The sequence below is a fragment of the Sparus aurata genome, chromosome 13 (genome assembly GCF_900880675.1).
Source record: "Sparus aurata chromosome 13, fSpaAur1.1, whole genome shotgun sequence".
Lineage (NCBI taxonomy): Eukaryota > Metazoa > Chordata > Actinopteri > Spariformes > Sparidae > Sparus > Sparus aurata.
In genome coordinates, this window is record NC_044199.1 from 11,819,466 (window position 1) to 11,845,608 (window position 26,143).

The window sequence follows — 26,143 nt, forward strand, 5'->3', positions numbered from 1 at the left end:
GATATGGAATAACCTGCAGAGAACATCAACTGTTGAATTTGATGTTCAGTGCAGCTTTTTACTGCTGCTCTTTCCGGAAAAAAAGGCAGGTAAGTGAAAGTGTGAATGCTTTGAAAACTGAAACGCTTTTGCACATGCATGCATTCAGTTGCCGTATGCGAAAAAATACATACAAACACAGACACACAAGCGCACACAAGGGCACACGGACACAGACACAGACACACACACACACACACACACACACACACTGTGCGTGAATACGGATGCACGGCATGCAAGGCAGCCCAGTGGGCAGCGGGATAATGGAAGAGGACTGTGTAAATCCCATATGTGCTTAATCCAGACACTTACAAGAGAGTGTGATTCATACTCTATTACACTCGACTAATACAGCTGAGAGACGCACAGGGCACAATCATTTCAGCAGGCATGAACCAACAAAATAACACCCATGAATCCTCTTTATGGGGACTTTACTGAAGAGTGTGTGAAAGGTCAGGAATAAACACTTTGTACTTATTAGCCATTAAAACATTGGTGGCTTTGTGAGTGTGTATTTGTTTGTGTGTGTGTGTGTCTGTGCATCCTCACGCCTATAAATGTGTGCAAAGATAACGCGGGTTTGCATCTGTTTAATGGAAGGAATTTCTCTGCAGGTCTCTGGTATATAACCTGCTTAATATACACAGCTCTTAGTTTTTTCTGCAGAGCACATTATTCTCAGGCTATTTTTTCTGGGGAAGCGGAGAGTGAGGTAAATGATGGCGTTTAAGTCCTTTATTACAGAACTTTCTGTCTTAGTGTACTGGTTTAGATATATGTATTAGCTTGACCCATGCTGAATTAGTGCTGAATGCAGTAAACACATTTGAAAGGAGACATATTAAGCACATTTTTAGGTTCATAACACATCACAAAAACACAATTTAAATTTTTTTCCAGTTTCCTCATACTGTCCCTCTGTCCTCCTCACTTTTTTAGCCCCTGTCCCCGCCTTCCAAATAACCCTTGACTCCTTTGATTGGTCAGCTCGCACACGCCTAAGCCAGCGTCGCTAACAACAACAAAGAAGCTGCTTATGTGCGCCAAACTAGCCGCTAGAGTTATGCAAATCTCTGACATGCGTGATGTCACAAAGTCACACAATTAAAGGTGGGACTACCGACGAGGCGTTTGAGGAGCAGTGTTTTCTGTGGAAAACTGTGCGTACTTTTGCCTTTTTAGCTTTCAAGATCTTTTATGTGCACAAGAAAATATGTAACACACTGAAAGAATGGGGGGGAAAAACACAAAAAGCATAATGAGTCCTCCTTTAACAAGTAAACTGATTTTCTCTATTTTCTAAAGCATTGTTGAAATCCTTCCCATTGGGCATGTTAAGAGCATTGGACTGGAATCTCCACTCATTAGTTTAACATCATTTCAAGTGGAATCAGTATTGTTGGCCTGCCAAGCTCAATTATTGCAACTATTCTAAAATATTACCTCCGTCTTCAATATTTGCTACAAAACTGCATTTGTGTTGAAAATGTTTGTTCGTTCATGTCTGTTACCCACAACGACACCTAAAACCACTGCACCACAAAACAGCTAATTGGCTGCAAAACAAAGTACAGGCTGTCGCCAAATTATGTTCAGGCTGCACCTCAGAATGTAAAAGCGGGTCTTTGATTATAAGTAACCACCATCAATTATACACAAGGCCGTGATGCTGCAGCATCCGAGACTTAGGTGATTAGGTTTGTACTTTGGGCTGAAATGTAATTCACACCGCACTGTATGTGCCGGAGGGCAGCGTGAGCTACCGTGTGTACAACAGGGCCGCAGCGAAGGTCACTTTCACAGCGGGATGAATGGTCGACTTTCAGAGTGTGTTTGCTGTTTCTGATGTTCCGCAACAAACATTCAACTTTCTGAGTATGCGTCTTTTGATAAAATAGAAAAGAACGGGGAATTACACAGCAGCTTCCCTTCCCTGGGACGCAGTGAACCTTTTCCAAGGGTTTGTTCTGATCATGCTTGTACAAGAGGTCGATATAGATCAATGACAGCAATCACCGGAGCTACTGCGGTTGCCGCAGTAGCACGTACCTTCCTGAAACCAACCAGTTGCACTTGTTTTTATTCATTATTTGGCTTTCCGACCATCAAATATACTCTATAACCAGTTTTGACACTAAAGTAATATGGACTGCACAGTCACAAACAAAAAAACGGCAGATTATCAAAGCCCTCAAATTGTTTCTGGCAAGTGACGCTCAGGCATAAACAAGTTAGAAAAAAAAACAGCCATCAACATCAACATGTGTTCCCCAGCAGAGTGGCTTCTTGACGAGGGATAGAGTTTAAAAAAGAAAAAAAAAAAAACTAACAATAGCCACACACACTCTATTCCTGGAGGAAAGCTTTTAAAGTGTGTCTCTTTCTCCAGGTGAAATGAGGACGGCGACAAAAAAACTGCAGACATGTGAAGTGTGGGACAGATGCTGTGTCACAACACAGACAGCAGCTTATTCAAGTGACAAACACTCGGGGATACACAGGGGGTTTCCAGGTTACTCTCCAACCTTGAAAATAAAAAAAATAAAAAAATCCTGTTTTTGTGTGTCTTGTGGCACTTCTCAGGTGCCACAAACCCAACACAGGGGATATTTTGTAAAACTGCATCTGCTGCTGCTGCTGCTGTCTGTCAGTCAGTCTGCAACTCACCTTTCTTGTCCCCGAAGAAGAGGGTCTGCTGTGCTGGGTTCGACCACTGGAGGGAGGTGTTGTCATTGTACTCCACACGGCAGGTCAGGTTCGCAGTCCCACCCTCTGTCACCGTCATATTCTGAACCAGAGGGTACTGACCGCTGATGCCTGCGACATGACACATGAGAAGAAAACATGTGAGAGAAGATGAGGATGTGTCGGGAGGAAGAGAGAGAAAGACGCCGAGGTAGATGGAGTGAGGCAGATGGTGCGTTTTTGATTGCTTGATTTGCGAGGTTGCTCGGTTAATTAAAAACCGCTTAATACATTCAAATTCAGTGCGGGGATGATCAAGAATTCAAACTATAGAGCCGGACTATAAAGTAATGTGATGAAGATGTGACTAAAATAAAGACTTTGCAGTCGGTGGGAGAGCTAATCAGCTCCTCAGCACTCCGCACTGCAGGACAAAGAAGAGGGGAATCTGGTTTATGTCGTTGGAAAAAAACACTTAACACCCTAATTAAAAAAACAAATGTTCAGGCATGATGGCCAGTCACTACTGTGTGCTAAATTGGACCCTAACATGGAACACACAGGGGGCATTTAGCCTGCGGTACCAACCCTGAAACCTCGACTACACAGGGAAGACCAATTAAAAAATGCTCTCCGTGGACCTGTGAGCGTGCGTGTGTGTGTGTGTGTGTGTGCGATGGCTGCATTCAACGAGAGAAACAGGAAGATAAACAAGAGTTATATAATTGTTTGTGGCCGAGCAGAGCTGGCTTTCAGCACCATGGACAGGTCGCCTTTGCAACTGCTTCGTCAATAGCTGCCAGTTTTCAGGACTCCGGACAGCTCTCGCGGCTCTGTGTTTGTTTGTGTGCGTGTGTGTCTGTGTGTGTCGGTGTGTGTGCTTTTGTGTGTATATGGGTGCGAGGGAGGCTTTAAGCAAGTAAATAATAATAACCATAAATCTATCCCTGTCCCTATCCCCAGAGGACAGGTTTTAAAGACTGTGTGAATAAAGGCTTAAGTAAGAAAGATTATTCATCTCCGGCTAACTCTCCCGTCTTAGACCGCCATCCCCCCAGGAAAGGATCATAAAACCGGGAAAAAAAGGAGAAAACATATATAGGGAATAAAGGAAATAAGAAAATATTTAGTCTTTAAATCCAATTTCTGTGCGATTCCGTTTGATACATTCCCATTCGAATGCTTCAGCGTTTTCGACATTAGCCGTTTTTTTTCCCCTTGAGTTGATGACTGCGCGCGCAAGATAAACAAACCCCTCGCGCGGCGCTCATCTGCAGGGGTTAGCGGGTGACGCAGAGCCCATCACCGGCAGACCCGTGGCGGAGGATGGCGCCGGGGAGGAGAGAGGACGAGGTGAGGGAGGGGGGAGGAGAGGCAGAGAGGGGTAAGTCAAGGAGCACGGGTCATTTCCAGTGTTGATTAAGGCCTCCCGAGGTTAATCATGCGTGCGAGAGATAGAGAGGGGTAGAGGAGGGAAACGGAGGAAAAATGGATCAGAGCTATGGGAGGCTAGGAATATGTTTTATTCATGAAAGTTTTGCATGAGGCATGATCTGCCAACGATTTACCGTTCTCCCGCGCCTGCCCTTGCTCTCTTTATTACCTCCCCTCTTTAAATCACTTACTTTTTTCCCATTTCCCTCACTCGTGGAGTTGGGCGACACGCAGCCCGGTGTGATGCTTTTTATTTCTTTTGTGCCCGGCCACAAAGGGAACTTCACTGGCATGGCGAACGGCAGCGCCGACAATATTTGGAGTGAGGTGAACAATATGACAATACGAGAGTATAATTGTAGCTCATTACGGCGGTGGATGCGTCAGCGAAGATGGGAGACACTCCCGGGGGGATGTGTTCGCTTGTTGTATGGTTAACTCCGTACTCAAAATGTAATCTGCATGTTTGTTCTTTGAATGGTCTGCTTTTGACAAATGAGGAGTTGTTACGGCAAACATGCAAAAATGCCAAACATACCCTGTGGTACTATGGGTACTTTCTAAAAAGAATTTTCATCCATCCAGACTGTGAAACAAAAACACATCACACATGATACAGTAGCATGTGAAAAGGCACGGCAAGAATTTGTCTCTGGATGTGTCGTAAAAAATAAATCTTCCCTTTTCCACTGTCGCCTGTTGCTTTATTACAGGCCTTAGTGATATCGTTTTAACATGGCTCCGTAAAACGTGTGCAGCATTGTCTCTTCCGCTCAGGGTTAGAGTAGCATTTACCTTCAACAGTTTATTAGACTCTGTTGCGGACTGTAGTTCATTTAAGAAGTTCTTCTTACATTTATTCCCCAATCTCACAATGATTTAGTCTCTAGGGGCAACGGCGAATGTTTCGGACCATCCGGTATAACAGATATTCAGGCCAAGATTTCCTCTTTTGGGTGTTGGTCATTGTCTGCAGTCTGATCAGCAACTTGACACGCGAGAATGGAAACAAAACCAACATTTAGGCCATTCCTATAAACCAATATCTGCATATGAACGTGGATAAATCCAAAGGCGCAATTTCAAAGTCAAACGGTATTACACTGGGCTGTTTGTTCGTTCAGTCAGGAAAATCATGAGTTTGACACGTTTGTTCAGGCACACCCATCAATAAAAACACCCTTTTCTTCAATTTCTTCCCAAAAACTACATAGTGCACCTTTAAAGAAAGAACCAAGGAAAAGCTAAATCATCATCAGGGACTGCGTTTTGGGAAAGTACACCAAAATCTTGTCCACTGCCGACAGATTCTACATTCATACAGACGCTAAACAGGAAGAATTAGAGAGAGCCTGTGATGTAACGATTTTCAACACTCGACAGCGGCCACGCGTGAGACCCAGTATCCATTTTTTTCAAAATTGATCAGGACAGATGCAAAACCTTAGAAATATCTCTCTCTGCCTTTTCCCCTACCTTTTCTCCTCTCCTTTCTCTCCAGTGGCACTACACAGAGTTACAATAGTCCGGGGATCCCTCTGTCTAAGCCCTGCGTCAGTGTCACACAGCCCAGTGGGACTGAAAGGGCCAAAGGGGCCACAATGATGGTTATATTAGAACAGTGCAGTGCGCCGTGCGCCTAATTGGCCGGTGGAGTAGGTTCTCCCATCCTCCCCTCTGGCCACCCAGACCTGATTTTAATGTATCTCCTGAGGGAAGGAGGCAGCTGTTCTCTCCTGCTTTCCATGTCTAAATTTAGGTCCTTCTCTCACTTCAACTCCGCCGCTCTCTCCTACTTTCGGTTCCTTGCTCTGTCTTTTCCAGTTCACATCCATTCCACTCAATTCCCTGCTCCCTGTCCCCCTCCCCTCTCTCCCTCTCTGTCTGTCTCTTTCCCTCCTCTAGTTGATCCCTGAAGGGTGGCATTTCCACTTTCTTAGTCTCTCATTTTCATATTCTCTCTGTCTCTCGGTCTTTCAAATTTATCTTGATCCTACCTTCTTTCTTGTGCTCGATTGTGCTCTCGCGAGTGAGAGAGAGAGCGGGGTCACTCTAATTGCCCTCCACTTTGACTGACATGCCGGGGCTAAGCCAGGTCAACAACGCCCCTCATCTGCATGCCATTATGTGGCGACGGCGTAATGAAATTAGCCAGGCTTTCTTTAGCTTGAATGGGATTCTGTGTGCGTCGCCATATAGAGCAACGCAAGAGTCATCTGGGACGGCGACTGTTTACAGCTGCCTCTAAACAAACAACAAATCATCAGTTCCTCGGGAGACACTAACCTAGAGCTCGTCCCCACGCAGCTGTCTCTCCCTGGATGAGCTGAATTCTCAAGTTTAAATGGGACCACTCAACACCCAACACACTGATCATCGAGCCATGCCGCAGAGCTTCCCCCACAATCGTCCGGACTTCTGCCTCCCGCCACATAAAAGCACGGCATCCAGTTTTTCCTCCAAAGATCAAACTATTACTTATCCCAAAAGCAGTCGGTAGAGATATTCACAGGACACGTAAACACACACACGCACCTGTTGCCAAAGCAAACTACCGGACAAATAATACTTGTAAGAGTATCCTGGATGCTTCTTGTCTGCTCTCCGACATGACCTTTAAAGCAAGAGCAGCTGAGTCTCCTAACCTTTCTTATTTAGGCATTCAAGGAGCAGAGAAAAGAGAGAGAGACGCATGCAGACAGACGGACAGCCTGGAGCTACTGACCTTTATGCCAGGACCGGAGCTCAACTGAACTGAAGAGATATGATGTATGGCCGAGAATACAGGATTACAAAGCGGATAGAGGCAGCCCCGCAGTTTTTGATTAGCCGAGACACCTTTTAAGCCGGCCGAAGGTAGCTTATAAATGCATACTAGGGATTTAAATTCATGGGATAGGTCCGGAGTCATGTCTTCACAGCGCTATCACTTCTGTTCGGTATGAAAACCATCAAAGCGACTTCCGAGTCGCCGTGATGTCGCCAAGAGCAAGAAACAGAGTCAACCGTAGGTGATCACAAAATTGCAACAGTTGTTGAGCCAAAAAGTCGGTACAGTATGCAAACGGTGACAGATATGAGCCATGGGCCGTTTGGTTATCTTATTGGTTGCACTTGTTTCCCCTTCCAAATAAGTTTCTCTAACCTCGAGGTTCGTTTAACACCCCAGAATGATCCTTCAATTACTCAAGTTTGGCGAAATTTACACTTGAAATAAAACTGCACTGCCTTATGGAGCAATATCTTATCAACTCAAGGTAGAGAAAAAAAAGAACCCATCATAAACAACATGTGCTGGGTCGGCTTGACTGACAGCAAAGCAGGGATTTTAATCTCCGCTATAACCGTGTTGCCCGCTGAAGGTGCGTCTTTACCCGATGACACGCTTGTCCTCACTTGATGAAAATAAAACCGTGAAAAATTGAGACAGGATGACACAATGAAGAGGTGGAGGAAATTACCATTTGTCTCAAAACGATGACCATCTGATTGTCAGCGCACAAAACTACCTGAAGGCAGTCTGGTGCAACCCAGTCACCAGGATGAAATATTAGTCGTTAATGTTTCTGCAAAACCACTGGTACGTGGTCTAGGCCGTATTGACATGTCTGAAAATATTACATGTTTATTAGCTGACTTTCGTTTCGGGAGGTATGAGAGGGGTCGATGGTGGAGTTACAGGCGACGAGGCTGCTGAACAACTCATCATGGTTCGACTTTGTGCTCCAGCTTTCAGAGATGAGAAACCACTGGACCACAACGTTTCAACATTTGAAAGCACAACCTTGGGCCATCGCCAGTCGTGTTGGGCGCACCAATAACTGCTGCTTTTAATGAGACCTCAGGAAAACCAGTTTGTGGTGGCCAAAACAGGTATTTTAAGCCACAACGTGAACTTTTCCAAACTCTAACCAACCAATTGCACCAGAGCATATTCAGAAATGGGTATATGACATCATCTCGTATCAATCGCAGGCCGCCTGTGTTGAATCAAATCAAAAACATGTCGTGGCTTTGTGATATCGGCAAATATCGTATTGTTGTCCGAAGAAATAATATAATATCGTACCATGATGAAACTTGCAATATTCACCCCTGTCTGGCACGTCTATGCTGGTGATGGAAACAAAAAATCAAGGTAGAATCACAAAAATGTCAACTTCATACCACGTACAGCACAGGCACCATTTCAAAGTGTTTTTGGTACTCACTGGCACTGGCACAAAATGAATCCCACTCAGAAAATCATTAATGAGATTCAAAACAATACACAGGACGTGGAAATTTCTGTTTTTTTTGCCGCGGCCAGCTAGCATCTATAAGGTTACACAGGTGGCTACACAGCTTGATCCACAAGCCACTCAGACTGAGTGATTCTCAGGCAGCAGGGTGGCCTGGTGATTGGAGAGACCGGCACAAGGTCAAGAGTTTGATCATCCCAAGAGCTGGTGTGAATTCATCAGCCAGATGTTTAACCTGTCACAGGGTCCTTGAGCAAGAAAACGTATCCCCTCAAACCTCCTCACTGGTTTAGAGCATCGGCAAAATGTCTTAAGCGCAAATGCACTGTAACTTCCAGGCAATTTTTTAATTTATTTTTGTATTATCTCTGGGAGAGAACCAATTTCAGTTGATATTATGGAACACAAAATGTTGTTAGCAACTTCCTGGAACATATCAGACAAGTGCCTCATCAGTGCCTGCCCTCGCGCTCTGGGACTCTTCCTCCCACTGCGGCAGTTTTCACACAAACGCCTTCCTGTTTCTTCGGAACATGTCATGTATTCGTCTTTTATTTTTTTTTTTGCAAATTAGAATATTTTGTACTGACAGAATGAAGAAATGAAATTAAAAAAGCATTTAGAGCCATATCGGTTGGAATGGGGACACAGCCGCGTTTAACACTGCCAAGTTGAAATCCTCTCAATTTGTCCTCCGTGTAATTAATGAAGCATATCGGTTTGTGATACGCGTCCCACTGTCCCCAACCTCTTTTTCCATTTTCGTCCCTAAAAATATTGATTGTCTACCTTTGTTACAATCTTTTTCTGTCATGTTTTTTTTATGTTGCAATAAATTGACAACGAACAATCCAGGCTCACCAACGATCTATAAAGGTCGGTGTAATATATTCCATTCATGGACACAACACTGGCTGAACTTGTAATAATGCATAATGAAAATTTTAAAGTTAAGTGACCTTTAATAAACTGAGCTGTATGAGTTAGAAATATTTGTATAAATTACATTATTATAATGCTAATGGCATCTGCTATTTTTCTGCTTTGCTCTGTTTGTGTTTCTGAGTGAACTGTATGTTAATTTCCGTGTGTGTGTGTGTGTGTGTTTCCAATCTAAACTTTTTTTCCCTTTTGACAGTGATAAGACTTCCTGCTGTGAGCAAATTGAACGCAACCCCTGCAGAGGGTGGAGCTACCTTTGTATTCAGCGCTGGCGTACAACCACCTCAGGATGGACATTTCTGATCTGGAGATATGAAATTAATTATCCGGCACCGGAGAGGCTGGCTATGGCGGTGTGCTGTTGTCATTTACATACAGTAATTAGACCGGGCAGCTGTTGGTGCAGCCATCACAGAACTTGACATGTGACTCAACCCCTGGAGTCAGATCAGCAAAATATCACCTACTTCTGCGCAGTGCTGTTAGGTGTTGCTTAAGCATGGCGATAAGGGACAGAAAGAGGACAGTTTGGTAGGAGTGACAAGCAGTCAGAAGGATAAGGACGCAGGTTTTGGTTGACTTTGACTTCCTCCTACAGCACCTTCCTCGGTGTACAAAGCCCAACAAGATGGGTTCTCTTTTCTTTTATAACCTGTGAGAAACTGCTACTGCCGAACTTCAGGTGGAAGCAAATTCTATATCTCATCATTTATAAAAGCCCACACACACACACTCACCCGCACACTCATTTGAAATTGCAGACCGGGCGCCAATATCATTTGCCCAGTGTTCCTGCCCTTGATTCAGCCACATCAATTTAAAGGGCAGAGATATAAACCTCTGCCCATTCTCTGTGTGCAAGCCGCCCGAGTTCAGGCTCCCTCGGTCCAGAATGGCCAGAGATCTCTGTATCCTTTCTGAGCCAAGGGCAGACATCTCATGGTTTTATGAGGGAGGTACACCTGGCCTTCATAAATACTTTGTACACTGTTTTTCTTCCAAAAAGCTGGAAGAAACGAAAGCCAGGTGAGGCGAGTTAGGTGAGGGCAGAAGTGCATACTTTAATAGAAAAGCGAAGGCGGAGAAGAAGGGGAGGTAGTTAACAACTGAGGTGAGTGCAAGACAAAACAACAATATATTAAAGGTGCACTACGTAGTTTTGAAGAAGATATTTTAATCAGAATAGTAAGATCTTCAATGACAAAATATCGTGTTGTTTTTATGACTGAATAAACTGAATTAACAAACTGACCTTAAAGCAAATCACAATTTCATACTGTTTTACTTTGTTTATATGTGGCGGACCCTGCCACCTTTCCAGCTTCAAACAGTGTTCTGGGGACCTTATATTCCTCTGAGAGAAGCTTGTTTAGTCAGTTGTGGAAAAAAGACATATTTCTTAGTTTGCACTATTATCTCATCAATATTGTAAATACTAAAACTCCAAAACCCCAATTTAGATACACTTTTTTATTCTGATGCAGTTATAGTCACTAGACCTTTTCAAATTAAAAGAAAATTCAACCCAAGCTTGTATTATTACCTCATTAATACTTTAAAACTACTTGAATTTCTTCGCCAAAACTACACAGCGCCCCTTTAAATGCTTCCTTCTAGCCGAGGAGGTTTCTCGGTCGGTTGCTTTATCAGAGATGCTCAGCAGACACGTAGGAAATAGCTGTTTAAATTACGCTGCCCTGGTTTATGTAAGCAGATATAAAATGTTTTCTCCGCATGCATTTCCCTCTTTGTACATCACCACCTATGCGTATGCTGCTGTGTATGTACGCGGCTGAGAGCAAGCAGTGCAATATACACTAAACGTTATTTTAAGTCCATCCTTTTAAGAATTTTAAGATTTGTCTGCTCCACAAGAACACAGAAGGCAACGCTTTGACTAGGTGCAATATATATAGCCTCAAACAATCCCGCTCTCAATAGAAGGCCAAGCAACGGCAAACTAATATCAGCAGTTATTCGCATGCCTGCTGGCTCACTAGGCTGTGGTAAATTAAACGTCATAAAAGCACAAGGTCAGGGAAGTCAGAGTTATTGTGAGCTATCGAGATTCTCAAATTTTCACAAGGTGATGTTAAGGAGCAATGTGCTTGACTTCTTCCTCTTGTTATCATAGGACCGCAATTCATTTCCTATGCTTTCATACGGGAGCGAGAGCAGGATGATCGCAGACTGGGGTGGCATTCAGGAGGGAAATCAGACTAATCACTGCTGCCACCAAACTCCCCAATTCCCCCAAATCAACATGCCACAGTGTGGTTTTCTAATGTGTGGTGATGTGTTGACAGATACTGTTCATTTAAGAGTGATCAGGGGAAATGCTTCTCACCCCAGGGGAGATCCGCACGATGCAGCGAGCAAAAAGTGCTGGTTTTAAAAGCAGCTCTTATCATTTGGCTCATGTGTCAGACTTAACTCTGCTGCAAAGCTCTTTCTACCACTGCTTCCAGTCAGGGCCTACAGTGGCAGGGCTGACACTGAAGATCTCAACTCAAAGCTAAAGCTGAGACTTGGCTAAGCCAGCACGAGCACATTTGAGTGCATAATTTGAGGAAACTTCTTTAAATATTACACGACATCTGCGAATAAGCATCCTTAAATCCTCTTTATAACTCCAGAACTTGCCTGACAATCATCTCCACTGGCACCCGAATGGGGTTGGTTGTCCCTTGCTTTCAGGATTGCTCTGTTTTCTTCGGTGATCTTATTTTACCTGCTGTGGCAAATCATTCCCAGTCAGCAGAGACATGGGAAGTCTACCATATTTACACCGTCTGTGAACTCTTTCCTGCACCTGCAGGCTATTATACTGATAACAATGAAAGCCCAGACTAGGTTTGAGCATGCAGGGTCTCCTCATGACATGACGTCATTGAACGCCTTTTGTCCCTCCCCCCACTGTGTAACCCAAGTCAGCGCCATGTTGCTGATGATTAATTAGGCATACTTTATAATGGTAATAACACCAATTTGTGAAAGTGTACATAAATATAAGCAAAAACAGTGCTCAAGCTCAGCTCACTGTCAATCCAAGACAAGGTTATCTTTCTAACCCTTATGGTGAAAACCTGATATTAAGGTTCTTGAAGTAAGCATTAAGACCCTTATAAGTCGTAATGAGATGCTTATTAACATTTGACTATATTAAGTGTTAAAGGAGACATATTATGATTTGTCTGAAGCTGTCTTGTTTAGCTCATGTCTCTTAAAGCCCCGCCTCTCGAATACCCTGTCTCCTCTGACTGGTCGGCCTACACATGCTCGAGCCAGCACCACAAACAGAGCAACCATGCAAAGTCAATTATTTTGTGCCACTAGGCAAAAATTAAGCAAATGTGTGACATGGTAACATAGTGTGATGTCAAACAGTCACGTAAGTAAAAGGTGAGAATAATGACGAAGTGACGAGGCGTTTCGGGAACAGTGTTTCTATTGGTGCAGACTTTAAAGAAGCTACTGGTTAAAGGGATATTCCGGTGTAAATTTAATCCATGGTCTAACACAGCCTGACCCCCCCCCCCCCCCCCCCCCCTCGAGAGATCAAGTTTGCAGACGGCTAGCTTACGTAGTTTTAGCAACCTCAGAAAATGACTGCACGATGAGAATACATTGCAGTATATGCCTCCAACAAGAAACCGCCATCAAAAAGCCACAAATAATGCTCAGAACAGCACCAAACTTCAGCAACAGTACAAATAGGGCCCCAGCACAATGTTCGAGGCATCAAACCTCCACTAGCTTAGCCGGATTTCTATTGTAAAGTAAACAAAACACACAACTCTCCTACCGCAGCTTGCTGTTGTGGGGAAGACCTGCGAATCGATTAGCGAGCGCAGGAGAGTTCTGCAGCCCAAGGATGAAAATGTATAGTTATTACTCCATGGCAATGCAATCAAAGTTCATATGCGCCTTGCCTACCAGTTTATTACAGTTATTATCGAGAGCGGACAGGGAAAAGAACAGAATTGAGCATTTCTAACCGCTATCGGTAATCAATTCGCAGGGCTTCCCCACAACAGAGTTGTGAGTTGTGTTTACTTTACAATATTAATCCGGCCAAGCTAGTGGAGGTTTGATGCCTCGAACTATGTGCTGAGACAGTATTTGTACTGTTGCTGAAGTTTGGTGCTGTTCTGAGCATTATTTGTGGCTTTTTGATGGTGTTTTTTTTTTGGCGGAGGCATATACTGCAATCTGTTCTTACCGTGCGGTCATTTCTGAGGATGCTAAAACTACGTAAGCTAGCCGTCTGCAAACTTGATCTCTCGAGGGGGGGGGGTCTTACTTGGTGTCACAGTGTGTTAGACCATATATTAAACTTGCACCGGATTATCCCTTTAACAGTTTACAGACTGCTTAAGAACGTTTATAATACTATTACATTTACATGTATTGTTGAACTAACTTAGCTATAATATCATTTTTATACCTTTACAAATGTTTTTGTTGTTGCCTTATTTAGATGAATACATGCGCTATGCAATTATTATCAGTTAGCTGCTTTAAGCATCTGCAGGATCTTAAAAAATGTTAAGCACTTCCCCTGATTTAAAGTATTACCTCTATTATACAACCTTCAGTTAGAATCACCTGTATAACACATCGTGCAACACAACGCTCACTCTGAGCAACACTGACTGTAAACAGCATGTGTAGATTTAAATTAAAAGCGGTAATAAAGGTGCGGGTCAAAGGTTATGTTGAAACTGCATCCTGTGCGCATACACTCACAGAGGCTTTACAGGTGCCCATATATCTGCGCTGTGTTTAATGAGGTCCTTTTTCAATCTCGTTTACACGCCTGACAGCGATGCTGTTATGTTGTCACATTTTCCTAAAACAGCCCTGATTTAATCTCCCACCAGCCAAAAGAAAAAAAAAAAAAAAGAAATGCGGAGACAGGGAAATGTATCTCTCCGGTGCTGTGTACAGTAATTGGCTGAACTATATAAACATACATTTACAAATGAACATTTGCGATATGAACCCTCAACCAGTCACTCAGTCCTTCAGTCACATCTCTCTCTATCTCTCTCTCCCTCACACACCAGTGAACCGATGCTTTGAGGTGTGCTGAGCCTTTATCTGCCCACTGATCAGCATGAATCTTATCTGACTTGTTATGTTTTCCTACCAATAGCCTCATTATAACGGCCGGAGGAGCAGGAAGGAGACATGTGCTTGACTCTGATCTACGCTCCCTCTGTTCCCCCTATTAAGAGTGCAATGGATTTTCTATACTGTCACAGTAGGATAGAAGTGGATGACAGGCAGGTGGGGGTGGCCTTTAAAGAGAGGAAGGGGGTCCACGCTGAACAAGGCGGCGATATAGCGGTCAAACACGAGCGGCTGGTTGTCGGCCCCGGACAGAGGTGGTTTAAATGAGTTACGCGTTCAGACGCAGCGGGGAAAAAGAAAGAGGAAACTGTGAATAGCGAAGTGTAGAAGGGAAGGGTGGGTGTGATGCTGTTTGTACCACCGCTGCTGCAGAGAACGATGAGAGGACGATCACCCCTCAACACTTCAAGCTCTGGATAAACAGTATGGTTGGTTTTGCTGGTGTGTTGTTTATACAAAAGCAGTTTTATAACAGAAGACCGATGCGGTTACTAAACAGAAGGACTGCTACACCCACAATGACTCAGAAACTCCCTGGTAAATGTCTGCGATTAAAAAAAAAAAAAAAAAAAAAAAAAGATTCACCACATGGAAAAGTGGTAGAGATCGCTCGTAATGACAAACAATGGAAGGAAGGGTGGCGGCCGTTCTCCCGTGGGAACACTTTCGACTCTGCTGGATGAGCATGTGCAGAGGGAGTATAGATTTTCCGAAAAACTGAAAGTAATTGGATAGAGCAATGATTTTCATCTGCGGACAAGATGAGATTCTTTTTCTTTTTCTTGATGGTGACCGAGGTGTTTACTGTACATCAGGTGTTTTCACAGTGATTGGCTCTTATTCTTATTATTTGCCAATTATTAAGCCTGCACGCAATCATATTTTCATTTGGGCTCCTGCATTTTCACGTTGTTGTACCTTTATGGCCTGGTTTGCGCCCTCCAGGTGGCCCCCTCCCGTTGAGAAAACGCGGTGGAGCGCCCTCGCCCCCTTTCTGCACGCTGGCACCCCTGCATACACGCGGCGTTCTTTTTTGATTTATTTTTTGCCGCTGACAACTTATTGAAAATCACTTGTCGTAATCAGAGCACAGTGTGAAGAGTGTGAAGTCCAACGAACTTAGGATCCCAGCACCACTTTGCACCGCAGTGTTTTGCTTTTAATAAGTTAAGTGGCCCTCAAAGAAGAGAATGCTGGGCCACCGCTGGCTCAAGGGAAACGCTTTACAACACATACTGAATTTCACCAACTATCTGCGAATACAATTGGATTTGTACATATGCCGAGTTCGGTATGCCCCTCTGAGCTAATGCCGACGCTTTCATTTGACTTACGATTACATCTCTGCTCAGGATGCGACCTGTGCTTCTGTAATCATTAGCCAGAGATGGTAATAGAACAGAATGAGATTACGGCGGTGGTTGACTATGTCTGTAGTTTTTTTTTTGTGTTGTTTTTAGGAGGCATATTTACCGAAGCACACAGCTGAATGAAATCAAGTTATCTCCTCTCAAATAAACACTCCTCTGCTTCTCCTCTCCGACTCTCTCTCTCTGTGATCTATAATCCGCTCTCGCTGCCATCCTGCAGACACAGGCGGATGATGGAGAAGATTTTGATCACTGTAATTTACTGCTACCTTTTCCAGAGCCCAGAGAGAGGCAATATCACAGAATTAAACACTTGATTGTTAATCTGATGACCTCGGACTGTCCTCTGCGGTGTTCCGCAAGCTCGAGTAATTTACCGGCGAGTGTAAACACCGAGATGTAGTTTACGTTGCGGTGGTGCTGGCATTTCTAAAAAGCAGGAGCGCATTCTGATCTCAAGCAAACCATTTTTACAAAGTCGTGTTTTCCACTGTTTTTAAAACATTTTTTTTTTAATGCTTTATAACACATGTTCTCATGCAGTGTGTGTGCCATTAACACGAATAAGAGCAGAGTAGAGAGAAGAGTATTTGAAGGCAGAAATGAAATTTGAAATTGCTGAATGTAGGGGGGGGGGGGGGGAACCTGCTCCATGGCAATTTAAAAACTACCTCAGATGAAAAGATTAGAACGTGATTGTTTGGGAACTAAGTAACAAAAAAGAAGAGCATAAAAGCAAACAACCTGAAGCTTCAGCCTATTATCTTGTAGAATAAAAAGAAATACAAAAATAGTGAATTCAGCTTCACTGTTATGATAGTTTTGTCTGGCTGAGTTAGAGGCACAGCAGGGAGAAACGCAGCCAACCGACTCACCTCGAACTTTGCCTTTTGAAGCCATCACTGGAGTCCCCGAGTAGAGGAGAGGGGGTTGAAGGGACAGCGAGAGAGGCAGAAAACAGAGAGAGGAAACAAAAGAACAGAGACAGAGCATTTGATTAGATAACTGCAGGAGGAAGCGTGTGCCCGTATCTGTCGCGTATGTATATATATATGTGCAGAAACAGCATTGTCTTTGTCGTGAATGTCAATCACGAGCGGCAGAATCCTTCAACCCTGAAAAGAGAGCGGCCTGATTTAGCTCATCAGCAAATTGAGACCTTACAGTGTGGCACCTTTTAATTAGCCGCGTCACATCATCTAGGATCGTGCGTGGAAGCTCGACGCTTTTTTTTTTTTTTTTTTTAATGAGCCCGCAAGACCCGTAAGGATATGGGCATACTGTAGATATCACGCCGTTGATTAGCGAAAAGTTGTGCTTCATTTGATTTCTGGTGGAGATTACGGGGCTTTATAACAATTTCGCAGTTGATTGTCTTCTTTAATGTGGACATTCGGGAAGCAGTGATTTTTGTGTGTGTGTGTGTCAGTCGGAGACAGACTGTATGCATGCACACACCGGTGCACCGCATTAGGAATGTGACTGACAGCACTGTAATCAGCGAGGAGAAGCACAAACAGGACTTTTTCGTCTAGCAGAGGATGTGCCATGATATGAGAGGGTTCAACGAAAACAGCTCGGTGAAAACCATACAGGCCGATATGCAGCCACGTATAAAAGCAAAGGGGAACCACAACACGGAGGGCCGACCCAACGACGAGAGCATCACCTCTGAGACGCACAAACGCAGAGGAGAGCCAAATAAACAACCCATATTGTCTATTAGTGTGCGCGTGTGTGTCTGTGTATTTGCGTGCCTCTCCCGAGGGAATGACTCTCATGCTTCACACACACTGCTTTGCCAAATTGATGGATCTATTGGAATGCCTCCAGTGAGCCTGAAAACCTGTACTGCTCTACGAGACGGGGCGCTCGGGAAAGAATGAGAGAGGAAGAACAAAAGAGAACACAACCGCAGGTGCCAGAGTCTGCCGGTTATAGGAAAATATTGTGCTTTCTTTTCGATTTCAGATTAATAAATCACTCTCCGTGAGCGCAAGAAAAATATAGGATTTCCCATTTTGCCTGGTCAACATACTGTGAATAGGTTTGAATTCAGTGAAAGCTCCGAATGCAGGCCCGCTGCCGCCGCAAAAGTCGCGCCACTCTTTCGCCTCTCATGTGCATGTTGCTTTGTCTATGTTTGAGTGCCCCATCAAATCCTGATAGCCAATTTTCTGCGGCTGATGGAGATGATTATGTTTCGTTAGCACTATTTCACAGCTCGCCAAGGTGCGAGATAGTTCCAGTGAGGAAGCGGAAAAGTGGAAGGGGGAGGAACGGATCATTTCCTGTCATTTCCTTTTAAGATTTTTCAAACTTAATTTGCACACATTTGCAATCTTTCGGCATCACAGTATACTCAGTGGCACTAGAGGGAACAGAAAAAGCAAAGAACAATAATGCTCAGCTATTCCTCCCTCCCTCTCTCTCTCTCTCTCTCTCTCTCTCACACACACACACACACACACACACACATGCAGCTGGCGAGAATTTCACACCTTGCTGCCGCCGTGTCACCGGTCAAGAGGGAGAGGGACAGACGGAGAAACAGGCCAGCAAGAGTCACATCTCCACCAACACTGCTTGCTACATGAGACTGATGGCGTTGTGAAATATTCCCTCAGCAGAGTCTGACCTCGCTCTATTCCCTGCCTTTCATCCTTGCTGTCAGGGTATGAGTTCCCTGTCACAACTCTGCTCTGTGATCTCTCCCAGTCAATACCCATGAAAAAACAGAGAGATCCTGGATCCTAAAAAAGTGTAAAGAAATATATATATATATATATATATATATATATATATATATATATATATATATATATATATACATATATACATATATATATATATACATATATACACATATATATATATATATATATATATACACACAAACACACACACACAATATTCAGGTGTGACAAAAGCTGAAAAGAGCGAGTGGGGGGGGGGGGGGGAGGAAATAGGAGAGAGAACAGGAGAACACAAGCAGCAAAGAAAAGAGAAAAATGGTGGGAGTCTTATTCACTACACTCCCTGCTCTTGTATCTCCGAGTATAACAGTTACCAGGCAACCGACACAACAGTTCGGTAAGTCCTGGCAAGCTGAAATTGAATAAAACACTTTTCATTCCACTCTCTCATTTCCCCCATTTTACCATGCCATGAGCAGAGTATTCCCAATCGATTACACAATGGTGACCTCTCACATGCTCTCAGCACTCCTGATGGGACAGGATGCACTGACGACATCCATGGCTGAGAGAGTTGCTTTAAAAAATATGTATATTAAGAACCTAATCTAGGAATCACAATAATGAAATAGATATACCTACCATTTCAAATATTCTTCAGTACTGTCAATAATAGTAACGTTAACTTTAGCTAACTGGATGTGTATCTATGTGTGCAGTTGGTCTTGCCTTTAGCCTAAATGTGTCTTTAAGTTAGAAGTCGAGCGTATCTGGTATGTTGACCAGTATTTTAACAGGTGGAATCCAATTTATCACCATAATAAAGTTGCTCTACATTGGTCCCTGAATATTTTTCAGTGGCAATAGTGGTAGGTCTACTAGTGTTGACAGGTTTGCTAGCTATCTAAGGTTAACTCCAGCAATAGCCTACTGCATTTCTATGATGCTAATGTTAGCGGCTGGCGCTTACCTGTAGCCTACAAGTGTCTTTAAAGTTAGATGTCGAGCGTAGTCAGTATGTTGGCTAGCATTTAAACAGGTGGAATCCAAGTTATAACAATAATAAAGTTGCTCTACAACAGTTTCCAATATCTTTCAGCAGCAATAGTGGTAGGTCTACTAGTATTGACAGGTTAGCTTACTAACTGAGGTTAACTTAAGCATTAGCTTACTGGATTTCGTCTGGCGCTTACCTGTGGCCTTGATCTGTAGTAAGGTGTCTTTAAGTTAGCTATTTGGACAAGCATAAACAAGTATGTCAGCCAGCATCTTCACAGAAGGAATCCATGTATTAGAATAATAACGTTCCTCTACTCCCACCTGCAGACCCCAAATATTTTAAGCAGTAGCATTAACAGGTTTGCCAGCTCACAAATGTTAGCTTTAGTTCACTGGATTTCTATGACGCTAATAGTATCGTCTCGCGCTCACCTGTAGCTGACAAGTGTGTTTAAATTGGCTTATTGTCGGTCAGCATCTTCACAGGAGGAATTCATGTATCAGAAGAATTAAGTTCCTCTACTCCAAACCTACATCCGACAAATATTTTTTAGTAGTAGTATTAACAGGTTTGCTGGCTCACAAATGTCGTCTTTAACTTACTGGATTTTTTGCTAATGCCAGTAGGTGGCTTTCACCCGTAGCCCAAATTCAGATGTGAAGTGTAGACAGTACGATGGCAACAACTTCACAGGTGGAAGGCATTAAGTTACACTTTAATGTAATGTTCTCCTTTTCTGATTTAAGACAAATGGCATAATGCCCACCTAGTGAAAGCATTTTTCCTCACTGCAGGGTCGAATGAATAATAAATAGGCAGCTACTAGATCAGCAGTGGTTTCACTAGAGACCAGCACGGTAATGTGCGGGTATGTGCATTGTATAGTGTTCTCTCTTTTAAACAGTTTTTCAAAATAATAATGGAATTCAGCTACCTTTTTTTTTTTATTGTATCCTGATCACATAATGGCACTCATGTATTCCGTTTCTCCCCTGGCCTGCAGATGCCAAAGAGGTAAACAGGTGCCTGAATGGAATCCAAAGTGGCTATTTTCTCTGTCCAAGGCATTCACGAGAACTACGGTATTATAGTGATAGGGCTTCAATTTCTCTGTGATGGGCGGTCAGTGTTTTTTTGGAAAGTTGCATTCCAGGCAATCTGTGAGTTTTGAATTCATTTAAAAACTTTACGAAACAATATTTCTGATGTTATTATTTGAAAACGGAGAGTAATAACTTGTAACCTGAGAAATAATCCACACACACACACACACACACACACACACACACATAAAGTCTTTGCGTTGACTGGACCAGTGTTGGAATAACTAAACTGGGGCTACAACAGGAGCAGGCTTACTGTACATTCAACAAATAGTGAATGTTGGAGGTAGTTGATTGATAATGTCAATTTCATCAAGAATTATTTCATGAGTTGGATTTATTCTGCCCAATCGTGGTCAAAAAACAATTACTGTAGCTTTAAATGTGCAAATAATAGTGTTGGATGTTACATTTGGGCCCTGACTATGATCTGAAGGTTACTCGTTTGTTCATTTAAAATAACTGGTGTTTAAATTTTAGATATCTTTTCTCAGGTTTTCTTGTTTTGTTTTGTTTTTATTTCAAGCAGAAGAATAACTTGTGGTATGAACACGAAGACTCGCACACGCCACTTTTTCCCCATGTGTTCACCTAAACTGCATGCACAACGCCATCGGTCCAAAAGATCACATGTGCGTATGTAAACACACTGTTTATCTAAGAGGATGAAGAAGCGAGTGACTTTACGGTGGCGGAACTGAGAAGCTCAAAGTTGTAAGCAGGTTGTTCTCTGTGTCTGTGACTGTCAGCGGGGAGCCGTCATAAATAAACTGTGTGATAGTTCATACAGACGCCACCTGCTGTGGCATGCGCGCACACACACACACGCACACACATGCTGTAGCGATGATCATAGTTTTCCCTGAGGGTATGAGTCTCCTGGGAGGACATGTGTTCGATTGCAACATCCTTCCTGTTTCCCTCTCCTTTCCCTTTCTACGTTTTTCTCCCCCCCCTCCTCCTCCGCATCGACGTGTGCTCAGTCAGGAGTTTGTCTCACCTGCCTTTTCATATTCACTCCGCTTCCCTTGTTAACCCTTTTCTTACTCGTCTCCTTACTTCTCCCTTCTGCATTTCATTCCCCCCCCCCCCCCCCGGGCTACCCTTTTCACAGTGGCAGATATATTCAGAGTCTGACGCGCAGTGAAAAGCCTATGGAGATCGATGTGTACAGGGTGGCTCTCAGCGCTGTCACATAGCATGATGGAGTGATTAGCTTATCTTTGGCACGGCAGCAGCTGTTTTTGCCATATGTTTGATGTACTCCGGGCCCTTGGAATCCGACCAATATTCCACCGATGAGCAGGTTGCTGGAAAACCTCGCCGCATCCTGTGTCACCTTACGACTTGGCTGTCCGTGGAGCCATCGAACCATACACACAACAAAAACATCGAGGAAAATATACATTGGGACACATATTCATAGCCCTACATGCGTGTGGCTAGTTTGTTTTCAAGAGAATCATCGGCGTATAAATAGCTCGGAATAATGCAAGCAAATGTATTTAAATCTTAATTGATTTCGCTGCAAATGTATTTAAATCTTGTTTGGTTTAGCGCGGCTTGTGCTAAGGGCCGCAATTCATCTCAGGGTAATAAAAGAGATGGTAAACAGTGTTAATAGATAGAATCAAGCTTACTTTACGCAGCTTATTGCCACCATACTGCCTGCTTTATTAGATCTGTCTACCTCGCCCTTGTTTTCTCGCGTTACCGGGAGACACACATCTGTTTGTTTTGTCATTTAATCTAGCATATTTGATTTCCACTCCTTAACACGATTACACGTGCATACCCCGTCCGCGGCAGAATCATCTGCTCAAAAAGCCGTGCCGTGACGCCCGTGAAGCCCACAGGAGGACGCACACACACAGACGGGCATACAGGTTGATGATACGCACACAACTCGTAACATTTTTTTCCCCCTTAGAAGAGCTAGTCTAAAGCAGCGTTTATGGCTTCAGAGTAAATGCCTTCCAGATTGTTTTTCTTTTTTTTTTTTCCATGCTGAAAATAACTAAAATCTGGTGAGTCACCATCACAAGATCGTGTGTGAATGACACTAGGCAATCTGGAGCCCAGGCTGCCTTTTTAGTTTGATATTTTCTGTTATTAACAAACACAGTGATCAACTCTTGTATGCACAGTATAGGTTCTGCTTGAAATCAAATAATTATAGCAACATGTCAGCTTTGTAAGAGAGTGGCCTGGTTAGATAAAGCTGAACAATAGGGACTCTAAGTTTGAAGGAGGTCAAGAATCGACGATATTTAAAAAAGACATATTATGCTAATTTTCATGTTTGTAATCTCATTTTGGGTTACTACTAGAATAGATTTACATCAGTACTGTCCAGTGGAGCAGCACTGTATTCCCCCTCCTTCTGAAACGTTCTATTGTAGCTCCTTTCTCCTTAAGGCCCTGTCTCCTCTGATTGGTCAGCTCACACACCCCTGAGCATGAGTTAACGGCACCAGAGTTGCTATGCTAAATTAATTCTTACATGCCAACCAAGCTCCTAGGCATACATTATGCAAAATGTGTGAAATGGTGACACAGTGTGATGTCACAAAATCACAGAAATTAAGGCGGTACTACTGATGAGGCATTATGGGAGCAGTATTTTCCGTGGGAGAGATGAGCTTTGTTGGTGTGTCGACTTTGGCCTTGCTGACTCTCACGACCTTAATCATGCGTAAGAACATATATAAAACAATGAAGGAACAGAAACAATTTAAAAAAGCATAACAAGTGTCCTTTAAAGAAACTTAAGACTATGCACATTTCTTTTTACCTCTTTGTAACATCTGTGCTGTGTTGTGGCGACAACGTGGGCGTCATCTGGAGGCAATATGCGGAGATAATGACTCGAGGGACTCAGAGTTTATTGCTGATTGTCAATGGCCCGCAGCTAAGAACACAGTGAATACCTAGGGGGGCAGCGCACCTGACGGACTTCCACCACTTTAGGGCCATGTTTTTATGTTTGCATAGACCAAGTACAGTGAAGCTGACCCAGAAAAATGACAGCTTGTTTTGTACGTGTGTGTGTTTCCCGTCTGTGCCTTTGGTAATTCAGTGGTCCCTCATGGCATAGCTTGAATTACAATGAGAATGGATTTAAGGGAAGTGTGGCTACAAATTGATATTCATGCCCCGTAATACACTCATGCTTTTGCATAAAGGGTAACTCCACTAATTCCAAACATTAAAGTGTGCTAACAGGTTTAGAAGGGAGTAGTACTGCATATGTGAAAAAATAAGTAGTTTAATACTTTTCGTGGCTCCAGAGGAAGATGCATGTCATCTGTGAAATTGCCTTCAGTGATGTCACTAGCTAAGTAGCATTGTGGGTAACGTAGGCACCAGGTTTTGAAAAGCAGTCCACTGCTTGTTGGACTCGTGAGGGGCAGTTGAAAAAACAAATGACCAAAAATCAGAGCCATCGCCCTCTTCATCCTAACCCTTACCCAAAATGCAACTTAACCATCACTGAGGGTAATTTATCAGAATACATGCAGCTTCCTCTGGAGCCAAAAGAAGGTCTTACATAACTTTTTTCACATATGCAGTAGTACCCCAGTAGACCTGTAAAAAAACTTAAATGTGTAAAGTTGGTGGACTTTAATCAGACTGACTATTAGTTTTCAGATGTTTCTGTGTTTTGTTGGCATGTGTGCATTATTCATTGCCAAACACGAGCATAGAGTAAATAAAATTCACTCACAGAGAGACAAATGGGCAGAGAGAACAAGGAGTCGGACATTAAACAGCAAAAAGTTGTAAAATTTTCTTTACTGCCACATTTGCTCCGTGCCCTCTGGCAATCAAGGACTTCCCTTGACTGTAACTGATTTATATCTTAGTCTGTGCAACACTCTATGCTGTGCCGTGCAATAGAAAGGTTGCGAGGCATGGGGGCAGTTACACATTCATCTTATTATCCTGTTTTGCTTTGTTCGATTTGCTTTCAGATCACAATTTTCATCCACGGTGTGGTGCGTGTGAACTTGCGAAGTATAATGGCTGCTATTATCTTGTGTTTCTATGAAAAGAGACATAAAAGAACGGAATCTATTCTCCAATGTGAGCATACAGCTGCATAACTGACATGGATAGGTGGTATTGTTTATCCTCTCTCGGCTTCTGAGTGATAATGAATTTTCTTATATTTCAAAAAAAAGTTGGCCCGACTGAAAGGCTTAACTGTTGACATGGCATTACGCTAATTGTTGCTATGGTTATTTGCCATCCAGCATACGCAAAGCACGCATGAGTGCCTATTAACGGCGGTAATTGGACTGTTGGCCACTGCTATGTTTCAGCTGTGATGCAGATTTTCGTATGAACATCTGCCACACGATTGAAACAAGTTTGTTCCGAAAGGCAGATGTTGTCATTCATTTGAAAATGAACACTAATCTACAGCATGAAAAAAAACAAACAAACAAACAAAAAAAAACACCTGAAACTCATGGATTAATGAGAAAAACAATCTGTATTATCCTTCAACGGTTAAGTAAGTCTCGGCTGTGGTTCCCACGTTGAGTCATCTGTCCCTTAAAAAGAGCACTTGGCTACTGTTTTCATGTAATCTACAGACAGTACATAAGGAACAGGGTGCGGTGACAGCAACCTGGTGGTTTTAATGTCGAGACATTTTGGTTTACAGCTCCTCTGTCAATTGACTTCACAGCTGTTCCATAAGAAAGGTCACAGCATGCGCAAACACACAAAGACACAAACACACACATGCGCACTGCTCGCTTCAGCCACACATATCCTCGCGCACAGCGGACGCGCCCGCAAAAAACATGTAATTCCACCAAATGCATACCTCGCCAGTTTTTACTCACAGAATGCACGCCCACGCCGCCATATATCACGCCCTCCCACACGCAGCAGACCTCATCAGAAAAAAAAAAAGTGACACCGTGCAGTATGTACCGCTCAGAATCCCGTCCCCACGGCTCGAGAAGTTTCATATATCACGTTAATTAACTGGGACTCCGCTAGACAAATGGTGAGCTCGAAAAAACGCTCAGGTTTAATCTGGATTGAGCGCGGTTGTCAGATATTAAACATCAAAGATTTGACAGCCAAGATGGCAAAAAAAATATATATATATATAAAAATCTTAAACATTTAACCCCAAAAGTGCACTTTTCTTTTAAATCTGCCAGCGTTTGAAGCACAGCTAAAACCACGAGCTGTATTTTGCATGCTGTGTCAGTACCACCTGTGATGGCAGTTAATAATGAGTAATCACTACAGCTGTGACTGTGTAATTACTAACTAAAGGAGCTATGATTTTTCTCCTTTCTCACAGGTATGTGAATTTAAAGCCCAACCCCTTACGTAGAAGGGCCTTTTTTCTGTGTGATGTGGCTTCGGGCCTCTTACATGATCGCAACATGTAGAATCCACACAGTGCAATCTTCCCAACTTACATTAGACCTATTTAAAACCACAGTCTGCAGCCACCTGGTTG

General features: G+C 43.2%; 1 protein-coding gene across 3 annotated transcripts in view; it reads right to left on the reverse strand.

Moving 5' to 3' along the window:
• Window positions 1-26,143, reverse strand: part of LOC115593951 (cell adhesion molecule 2-like) — a 240,756-nt gene that overhangs the window by 59,818 nt on the left and 154,795 nt on the right. For 2 of the 3 annotated variants that reach the window (XM_030437672.1, XM_030437674.1), the window contains exons 2-3: window positions 16,729-16,755; window positions 2,713-2,862 (exon numbers count right to left, since the gene is read on the reverse strand). In XM_030437672.1, coding sequence (XP_030293532.1) covers window positions 2,713-2,862; window positions 16,729-16,755 — 177 coding nt within the window. The remainder of the gene's footprint in view (window positions 1-2,712; window positions 2,863-16,728; window positions 16,756-26,143) is intronic. The other variant, XM_030437673.1, reaches the window with a different exon arrangement.